Below are 10,982 nucleotides of genomic sequence, written 5' to 3' on the forward strand. Positions count from 1 at the left end.
TCCCCTACCCTGGACGACGCTGGGCCAATTTTGCGCCGCCCCATGGGGCTATAGTCTTATAACTGGCTATAGTTGATGCTGGATGAACAGAGGCACACTCAGTGTTCTGCAGAGGATTCAAAACTCATCTATTATCATTCTATTTTACAGAACTCTGAAACTCTTCCATCTGTGACCAGTCCCAACGCTCCTGTCACCGGCTACAAGCGTATGGTCATCCCCACCCAGCCTCCTCTGACGGCCACTAAGAAGTCAACTCCCAAGGCCGGGGCCCCAGGCGGAACGCTGCCCCGGCCCCAAGCGGAGAGCTCCTCCTCTGCTCCCCTCTCCTCTGCCTCCCCAGTGGCCAGGCCTCAGTTCCAGACGGCGCCCCAGCCCGTCCCGGCCTCCTACGCCACCGCCTCCACCCCCAGCCAGCCCACCTTCAACGTACAGGTACGCAATCCTGGCTGCTATCCATACCCTGTCGTTGTGCCCTTGAGCAAGGACCTGCACTTAAAGGGATACTTCAGGATTTTGGCAATAATCCCCAGAGTCAGATGAACTGGTGGACACCATTTTTTTATATCTCCGTGTCCAGTATGAAGTAAGTTAGAGGTAGTTTCTCGAGCCAATGCTAACTAGCGTTAGCGCAATGACTGGAAGTCTATGGGTATCGGCTAGCATGCTAGATAAAGGGCCTCACTGCCAAAATCCCGAAGTATTACTTTAACCCCTAAAACTGCTCCAGGGGTGGTGCGCTGCAGCTGATCATTTCAACCTTTGTGTGTGTGCTTGCGGGGGTTGGGTAAAAAGACACATTTCAGTTTTGAGTCCCAAATGGCACCCTATTCCCAATATAGTGCACACATTTTCACCAAAGCCCTATGGGGAATAGGTTTCTATTTGAGACACAACCTGTGTCTCTGTGACAGCTGACAATGAAGTAATGTTCTTCTTCTCCCCAGGTGAGGTCTGCCCAACCCGGTCCCCAGCACCAGTCCCCAGGACCCCCTCAGCAGTTTGCCCAACAGCCTATCCAGAGCCTAACCCAGGTCCAGTACATGTCTTCTTCTTCTGTTACAGAGAGGGAAATTCCGCTCCTTGTCGGTGTTTGTCGATGTTTTATGCTTTACTATAGCCGGCTAGGAAACAGATAGGGAGATAGAAATGGGAGGAGACAGAGGAGGAAGAGAAGAATGGAATGAACCCCGGTGTCCCATGGGGAAGTAGATGTGTTGGAGCTGTGAGTGTTAACCATTTGAGCACGTCTCTTCACAGCTCCAGTATATGGCCACTCAGCCACGAGGCCCGGACTTCGCCTACGGTCCCCCTCAGCCAGGCTTCGCCCCACAAGGTGCCTACTCACCCGGACTTTTCACACAACATTAACACACACTGTCCATTTGCAAATCTACCATGTTCCATTTCACGACATGTTATCTGAATGCACTACTTGACAACCTGTGTCCAATACGTTTTAAATGTATTTAGGAACTAGTAAAATGCACCAAACTAGCTTTTCCGGTGTTTGTTTGTTAAAACGAAGACTAGTAGAAAGCATTTTTTATTTTAACAATCTAATTTGTGCTACAATGTCATGCGTTATTGGTGTAAGTATTGTATATGTCAACACATTTTTTAACACGTACATGACATTTCTGGTAGGGTACCCAGAGCAGGCCTATCCTGGAGCAGGAGGGTACGGGGGAGTACCAGGGAACACCTGGAGGCCAGAGCCTAGCTACCTCCCTGCTCCTACCCAGCAGGGCTACCCACAACCTGTCCCTAAGAAGACCTACATCACAGACCCTCCTGCCAGCCTGGTTCCTCCTGCACACCTCGCCCCACAGAAGGTAAGAACTGTGCCCTGTGGCTTTATACACTGGGATGGAAATTCAGGATGTTGGGCACTGGCCAGTGGCGCTGTTAGGCTGTGAGTTATACTAGCAGGTGTAATGTTGCCTGAGGCCAAATTTGAGGGATATTTATTACAGACACATGACCCTCGGGTTGAAAATAACACGCACGTTACGGCCTCCTCACAGAGACACCTTCTACATGTTACATCAATAAGGCCTCCTCACAGAGACACCTTCTACATGTTACATCAATAAGGCCTCCTCACAGAGACACCTTCTACACGACAGCAATATCACAGAGCCTTCTCAGTACATCATAAGCTCCTCACAGAGACACCTTCTACATGTTACATCAATAAGGCCTCCTCACAGAAACACCTTCTACATGTTACATCAATAAGGCCTCCTCACAGAGACACCTTCTACATGTTCTCCCAGGTCCGTAACACAGGATACCTGAAGCCCCACCACATAGCACCCAAACATATCCATTTCCCCTCTGTCAGATGCAGCTCATCACCTGTGATCAGAGATAGAGGGAACAAAGAGAGAACAACATGATGGTACAACAAAATGACATCACATCCTCTCATTCGTACATCTACTGAAGGGTAACAGATAACATGTAGAAGGTGTCTCTGTGAGGAGGCCTTATTGATGTAACATGTAGAAGGTGTCTCTGTGAGGAGGCCTTATTGATGTAACATGTAGAAGGTGTCTCTGTGAGGAGGCCTTATTGATGTAACGTGTATGAAGGTGTCTCTGTGAGGAGGCCTTATTGATGTAACATGTAGAAGGTGTCTCTGTGAGTAGGCCTTATTGATGTAACATGTAGAAGGTGTCTCTGTGAGGAGGCCTTATTGATGTAACATGTAGAAGGTGTCTCTGTGAGGAGGCCTTATTGATGTAACATGTATGAAGGTGTCTCTGTGAGGAGGCCTTATTGATGTAACATGTAGAAGGTGTCTCTGTGAGGAGGCCTTATTGATGTAACATGTATGAAGGTGTCTCTGTGAGGAGGCGTTATTGATGTAACATGTAGAAGGTGTCTCTGTGAGGAGGCCTTATTGATGTAACATGTAGAAGGTGTCTCTGTGAGGAGGCCTTATTGATGTAACATGTATGAAGGTGTCTCTGTGAGGAGGCCTTATTGATGTAACATGTAGAAGGTGTCTCTGTGAGGAGGCCTTATTGATGTAACATGTATGAAGGTGTCTCTGTGAGGAGGCGTTATTGATGTAACATGTAGAAGGTGTCTCTGTGAGGAGGCCTTATTGATGTAACATGTAGAAGGTGTCTCTGTGAGGAGGCCTTATTGATGTAACGTGTAGAAGGTGTCTCTGTGAGGAGGCGTTATTGATGTAACATGTAGAAGGTGTCTCTGTGAGGAGGCCTTATTGATGTAACATGTATGAATGTGTGTCTGTGAGGAGGCCTTATTGATGTAACATGTAGAAGGTGTCTCTGTGAAGAGGCCTTATTGATGTAACGTGTAGAAGGTGTCTCTGTGAGGAGGCCTTATTGATGTAACATGTAGAAGGTGTCTCTGTGAGGAGGCCTTATTGATGTAACGTGTAGAAGGTGTCTCTGTGAGGAGGCCTTATTGATGTAACATGTAGAAGGTGTCTCTGTGAGGAGGCCTTATTGATGTAACATGTAGAAGGTGTCTCTGTGAGGAGGCCTTATTGATGTAACATGTAGAATGTGTCTCTGTGAGGAGGCCTTATTGATGTAACATGTATGAAGGTGTCTCTGTGAGGAGGCCTTATTGATGTAACGTGTAGAAGGTGTCTCTGTGAGGAGGCCTTATTGATATAACGTGTAGAAGGTGTCTCTGTGAGGAGGCCTTATTGATGTAACGTGTATGAAGGTGTCTCTGTGAGGAGGCCTTATTGATGTAACATGTATGAAGGTGTCTCTGTGAGGAGGCCTTATTGATGTAACATGTAGAAGGTGTCTCTGTGAGGAGGCCTTATTGATGTAACATGTAGAAGGTGTCTCTGTGAGGAGGCCTTATTGATGTAACGTGTATGAAGGTGTCTCTGTGAGGAGGCCTTATTGATGTAACATGTATGAAGGTGTCTCTGTGAGGAGGCCTTATTGATGTAACGTGTAGAAGGTGTCTCTGTGAGGAGGCCTTATTGATGTAACATGTAGAAGGTGTCTCTGTGAGGAGGCCTTATTGATGTAACGTGTACGAAGGTGTCTCTGTGAGGAGGCCTTATTGATGTAACATGTATGAAGGTGTCTCTGTGAGGAGGCCTTATTGATGTAACGTGTAGAAGGTGTCTCTGTGAGGAGGCCTTATTGATGTAACATGTAGAAGGTGTCTCTGTGAGGAGGCCTTATTGATGTAACGTGTAGAAGGTGTCTCTGTGAGGAGGCCTTATTGATGTAACATGTAGAAGGTGTCTCTGTGAGGAGGCCTTATTGATGTAACATGTAGAAGGTGTCTCTGTGAGGAGGCCTTATTGATGTAACGTGTAGAAGGTGTCTCTGTGAGGAGGCCTTATTGATGTAACATGTATGAAGGTGTCTCTGTGAGGAGGCCTTATTGATGTAACATGTAGAAGGTGTCTCTGTGAGGAGGCCTTATTGATGTAACATGTATGAAGGTGTCTCTGTGAGGAGGCCTTATTGATGTAACATGTAGAAGGTGTCTCTGTGAGGAGGCCTTATTGATGTAACATGTAGAAGGTGTCTCTGTGAGGAGGCCTTATTGATGTAACATGTAGAAGGTGTCTCTGTGAGGAGGCCTTATTGATGTAACATGTAGAAGGTGTCTCTGTGAGGAGGCCTTATTGATGTAACATGTATGAAGGTGTCTCTGTGAGGAGGCCTTATTGATGTAACGTGTAGAAGGTGTCTCTGTGAGGAGGCCTTATTGATGTAACATGTAGAAGGTGTCTCTGTGAGGAGGCCTTATTGATGTAACATGTAGAAGGTGTCTCTGTGAGGAGGCCTTATTGATGTAACATGTAGAAGGTGTCTCTGTGAGGAGGCCTTATTGATGTAACATGTAGAAGGTGTCTCTGTGAGGAGGCCTTATTGATGTAACGTGTATGAAGGTGTCTCTGTGAGGAGGCCTTATTGATGTAACATGTATGAAGGTGTCTCTGTGAGGAGGCCTTATTGATGTAACGTGTAGAAGGTGTCTCTGTGAGGAGGCCTTATTGATGTAACATGTAGAAGGTGTCTCTGTGAGGAGGCCTTATTGATGTAACGTGTACGAAGGTGTCTCTGTGAGGAGGCCTTATTGATGTAACATGTATGAAGGTGTCTCTGTGAGGAGGCCTTATTGATGTAACGTGTAGAAGGTGTCTCTGTGAGGAGGCCTTATTGATGTAACATGTAGAAGGTGTCTCTGTGAGGAGGCCTTATTGATGTAACATGTAGAAGGTGTCTCTGTGAGGAGGCCTTATTGATGTAACATGTAGAAGGTGTCTCTGTGAGGAGGCCTTATTGATGTAACATGTAGAAGGTGTCTCTGTGAGGAGGCCTTATTGATGTAACGTGTAGAAGGTGTCTCTGTGAGGAGGCCTTATTGATGTAACATGTATGAAGGTGTCTCTGTGAGGAGGCCTTATTGATGTAACATGTAGAAGGTGTCTCTGTGAGGAGGCCTTATTGATGTAACATGTAGAAGGTGTCTCTGTGAGGAGGCCTTATTGATGTAACATGTAGAAGGTGTCTCTGTGAGGAGGCCTTATTGATGTAACATGTAGAAGGTGTCTCTGTGAGGAGGCCTTATTGATGTAACGTGTAGAAGGTGTCTCTGTGAGGAGGCCTTATTGATGTAACATGTATGAAGGTGTCTCTGTGAGGAGGCCTTATTGATGTAACATGTAGAAGGTGTCTCTGTGAGGAGGCCTTATTGATGTAACATGTATGAAGGTGTCTCTGTGAGGAGGCCTTATTGATGTAACATGTAGAAGGTGTCTCTGTGAGGAGGCCTTATTGATGTAACATGTAGAAGGTGTCTCTGTGAGGAGGCCTTATTGATGTAACATGTAGAAGGTGTCTCTGTGAGGAGGCCTTATTGATGTAACATGTAGAAGGTGTCTCTGTGAGGAGGCCTTATTGATGTAACATGTATGAAGGTGTCTCTGTGAGGAGGCCTTATTGATGTAACGTGTAGAAGGTGTCTCTGTGAGGAGGCCTTATTGATGTAACATGTAGAAGGTGTCTCTGTGAGGAGGCCTTATTGATGTAACATGTAGAAGGTGTCTCTGTGAGGAGGCCTTATTGATGTAACATGTAGAAGGTGTCTCTGTGAGGAGGCCTTATTGATGTAACATGTAGAAGGTGTCTCTGTGAGGAGGCCTTATTGATGTAACGTGTATGAAGGTGTCTCTGTGAGGAGGCCTTATTGATGTAACATGTAGAAGGTGTCTCTGTGAGGAGGCCTTATTGATGTAACGTGTAGAAGGTGTCTCTGTGAGGAGGCCTTATTGATGTAACATGTAGAAGGTGTTTCTGTGAGGAGGCCTTATTGATGTAACATGTAGAAGGTGTCTCTGTGAGGAGGCCTTATTGATGTAACATGTAGAAGGTGTCTCTGTGAGGAGGCCTTATTGATGTAACGTGTAGAAGGTGTCTCTGTGAGGAGGCCTTATTGATGTAACATGTATGAAGGTGTCTCTGTGAGGAGGCCTTATTGATGTAACATGTAGAAGGTGTCTCTGTGAGGAGGCCTTATTGATGTAACGTGTATGAAGGTGTCTCTGTGAGGAGGCCTTATTGATGTAACGTGTATGAAGGTGTCTCTGTGAGGAGGCCTTATTGATGTAACGTGTATGAAGGTGTCTCTGTGAGGAGGCCTTAGTGATGTAACGTGTAGAAGGTGTCTCTGTGAGGAGGCCTTATTGATGTAACATGTAGAAGGTGTCTCTGTGAGGAGGCCTTATTGATGTAACATGTATGAAGGTGTCTCTGTGAGGAGGCCTTATTGATGTAACGTGTATGAAGGTGTCTCTGTGAGGAGGCCTTATTGATGTAACATGTAGAAGGTGTCTCTGTGAGGAGGCCTTATTGATGTAACATGTATGAAGGTGTCTCTGTGAGGAGGCCTTATTGATGTAACGTGTATGAAGGTGTCTCTGTGAGGAGGCCTTATTGATGTAACATGTAGAAGGTGTCTCTGTGAGGAGGCCTTATTGATGTAACGTGTAGAAGGTGTCTCTGTGAGGAGGCCTTATTGATGTAACATGTAGAAGGTGTCTCTGTGAGGAGGCCTTATTGATGTAACGTGTATGAAGGTGTCTCTGTGAGGAGGCCTTATTGATGTAACATGTAGAAGGTGTCTCTGTGAGGAGGCCTTATTGATGTAACATGTAGAAGGTGTCTCTGTGAGGAGGCCTTATTGATGTAACGTGTATGAAGGTGTCTCTGTGAGGAGGCCTTATTGATGTAACGTGTATGAAGGTGTCTCTGTGAGGAGGCCTTATTGATGTAACGTGTATGAAGGTGTCTCTGTGAGGAGGCCTTATTGATGTAACATGTAGAAGGTGTCTCTGTGAGGAGGCCTTATTGATGTAACATGTAGAAGGTGTCTCTGTGAGGAGGCCTTATTGATGTAACATGTAGAAGGTGTCTCTGTGAGGAGGCCTTATTGATGTAACATGTATGAAGGTGTCTCTGTGAGGAGGCCTTATTGATGTAACATGTAGAAGGTGTCTCTGTGAGGAGGCCTTATTGATGTAACATGTAGAAGGTGTCTCTGTGAGGAGGCCTTATTGATGTAACATGTAGAAGGTGTCTCTGTGAGGAGGCCTTATTGATGTAACATGTAGAAGGTGTCTCTGTGAGGAGGCCTTATTGATGTAACATGTAGAAGGTGTCTCTGTGAGGAGGCGTTATTGATGTAACTCTTCAGTAGTTGTATGAAGGAGAGTATGTGATGTCATTTATTATCTGTAAATTGAATAAATGTGGATTATGACACTGGCCCGCATCATAAAGGATAAACACATCCATACTTCCACTTTTTCATACTCAGCTCTCCCTTAGACAGAGATGGCAGGCACCCCGTGAAGGCCTCCCTTCACATCCCCCACCCCGTCAGCCGTCTAGGAGCCTTGGGGGACCAGATAAATCATCTGCCACTGTGTTGGAGGTGCCCGGCCTCAAACTTAACGTAGTGCACTATGTAGGGAATAGGGTGCCATTCTCTGGTCTAAAGTAGTGCACTATGTAGGGAATAGGGTGCCATTTGGGACGTAACCTCAACTTCACTCAGAATATAGTTATACCTAAGAGACAGCTATTGTAGTCTCAACACACACACACACACACACACACACACACACACACACACAGCTGTCGACAATCTCTGGAAAGTACTAGGGCCCCCCTTGAGTTTCCTTTAATTCAAGAATTTTATGCTACTTCCACAAATACAAAACAGCTCCACCAGCTCAGCCTTTGGGAATTACTCATCAAGGACTGTATTTTACTAAATACGAATTAGATACCACATTCATTGCAGCAAGCATCTTTATGTATTCAAATGAAAAAATAACTAATTAATGTATGTTCAATACAAGCATCTTTATGTATTAATAGAATAATGTTTTTTTTTTTTTTTTTTAATTCAAAACAAAAGTCTACATATTGCTTGAGAAGGCTGCTCGGTTTTCCCAGTATGGTTCATTATGAATACAAAAGGTTCAGTTTAATAGATTTAGATGAAAGCAGATATCACTACTATATCGTCCCTCTTGATAATGATTATTCGCTCTAGAAAAAACAGCAAGAATAGAAATTCAACATCTAAAAGAATACACTACCAGTCAAAAGTTTGGTCACACCTACTCATTCAAGGGTTTTCTTTATTTTTTACTATTTTTTACATGTTTAAATTGTTTAATAATATTGAAGACATCAAACTATGAAATAACACATATGGAATCATGTAGTAACCAAAAAAGTGTTAAACAAATCAAATTATATTTTATATTTGAGATTCTTCAAAGTAGCCACCCTTTGTCTTGATGACAGCTTTGCACACTCTTGGCATTCTCTCAACCAGCTTCATGAGGTACTCACCTGGAATGCATTGTAATTAACAGGTGTGCCTTGTTAAAAGTTAATTTGTGGAATTTCTTTCCTTCTTAATGGGTTTGAGCCAATCAGTTGTGTTGTGACACGGTAGGGGGGTATACAGAAGATAGCCCTATTTGGTAAAAGACCAAGTCCATATTATGGCAAGAACAGCTCAAAGAAGCAAAGAGAAACGACAGTCCATCATTACTTTTAAGACATGAAGGTCAGTCAATACGGAAAATGTAAATAACTTTGAACGTTTCTTCAAGTGCAGTCGCAAAAACCATCAAGCACAATGATGAAACTGGCACTCATGAGGACCGCCACATGAATGGAAGAATCATAGTTATGTTCATTAGAGTTACCAGGCTCAGAAATTGCAGCCCAAATAAATGCTTCACAGAGTTCAAGTCACAGACACATCTCAACATCAACTGTTCAGAGGAGACTGTGTGAATCAGGCCTTCATGGTCGAATTGCTGCAAAGAAACCACTACTAAAGGACACCAATAAGAAGAAGAGACTTGCTTGGGCCAAGAAACACGAGCAATGGACATTAGACCGGTGGAAATCTGTCCATTGGTCTGATGAGTTTGCTTACTACATGATTCCATATGTGTTATTTCATAGTTTTGATGTCTTCACTATTATTCTACAATGTAGAAAATAGTAAAACTTTTGACTGGTACTGTACATACACACTTCAAACACACACACACACACACACACACACACACACACACACACACACACACACACACACACACACACACACACACACACACACACACACACACACACACACACACACACACACACACTCACACACACACACACACACACACACACACACACACACACACACACACACACACACTCACACACACACACACACACACACACACACACACACACACTCACTCACACACACACACACACACACACACACACACTCACACACACACACAGCTCCAACTAGGATGTAAAACCAAAAGACAATGAGAGACTTAGTGGTGACCCATCTTCCTCTTGATCCTCCCTCCTCTCCTCCCTTGCCAAACGTCCCCTCGCAAAAAAACCCCATCATTATTAGTCTAAACAGTTTCCACCCTTTTAGCTTCGTCTAATCTGTATTTATGTTTATTTTCCGCTGCAATAGCTAGCAACGCTTTCACTCCCCAATGAAGCCAAAATAACACAGAAATACAAAAGCCAGATTAGTGTGAAAGCAAAATCTGTCATTTTCGTCTTTATCAATCTGGTCGACACCATGACTTCAATCTGGTTTGACCCCATGTCATGACATTTCCAGAACCTTCACCAAAACCATTCAGTGCTGCTAAGTCTTTTTACCAGAGAGTGGGCCTGGTCAATGTTAATCTGTAAATAAAACCCAAATATTAGACCATTTATAGATGGGTTCAATCACATATAATGTATTACAATTATAAAACCTTTATATTATCGCACCAGTTATTCATCATTTTTATTTCAATTCACACCGATTTAATTACAGTATTACAGAGATCCAGTGTTTCCTCTGGGGAAAATATCATGTTTTTATGGAGAAGGATTGGCTCAGTTCTGGTGACTTTTTAAAAGGACAGTTTACTCCAAAATACAATTATGCTGACACCATCTAAAATATAATTTCCACCTCCAGAAATGAGCCCAATAACACATTGGTAAAATGATTAGCAATAAGAATTATGACCTGTAGACTTTCCTATCTGCATTCACCCTATTGGGCTAATAATTAGCTAGATCCCAAATGTGATATTTTAACTGGTTGGCATCCTATTGGTTAATTTTATGTCCCAAAAAATGTGCATTAATACAGTAAATATATTGTAGGCCTACGTGTTAGGGTAACTTGGGGTAAAACTCCCCCTGTCTGTACTTCTCACAGAAACCACTTAATGTCACCAAGTTCCCCCAACACTTTCCCTTATAATTGACCCATGTTACATTTAACCTCAGTCTCCCCCTATTGTAGAAAAAAAAACATTCTGAAATTTCATGGCTGCTGGTCGATGTAACAATTTCCACCAGTCTACGCAGTCTTTTCTCTCTGTCTTTCCCTTAAATTGGACTGAG

The 10,982-nt window shown here is 43.8% G+C and overlaps 1 protein-coding gene across 1 annotated transcript in view; it reads left to right on the forward strand.

Annotated features, from left to right (window-relative positions):
• LOC121534174 (lipoma-preferred partner homolog) overlaps positions 1-10,982 on the forward strand; it is a 421,644-nt gene that overhangs the window by 247,046 nt on the left and 163,616 nt on the right. Inside the window, exons 7-10 of the mRNA XM_041840707.2 lie at positions 151-435; positions 948-1,034; positions 1,261-1,336; positions 1,648-1,835. Coding sequence (XP_041696641.1) covers positions 151-435; positions 948-1,034; positions 1,261-1,336; positions 1,648-1,835 — 636 coding nt within the window. The remainder of the gene's footprint in view (positions 1-150; positions 436-947; positions 1,035-1,260; positions 1,337-1,647; positions 1,836-10,982) is intronic.

The sequence above is a fragment of the Coregonus clupeaformis genome, unplaced genomic scaffold, assembly GCF_020615455.1.
Source record: "Coregonus clupeaformis isolate EN_2021a unplaced genomic scaffold, ASM2061545v1 scaf0008, whole genome shotgun sequence".
Taxonomy (NCBI): Eukaryota; Metazoa; Chordata; class Actinopteri; order Salmoniformes; family Salmonidae; genus Coregonus; species Coregonus clupeaformis.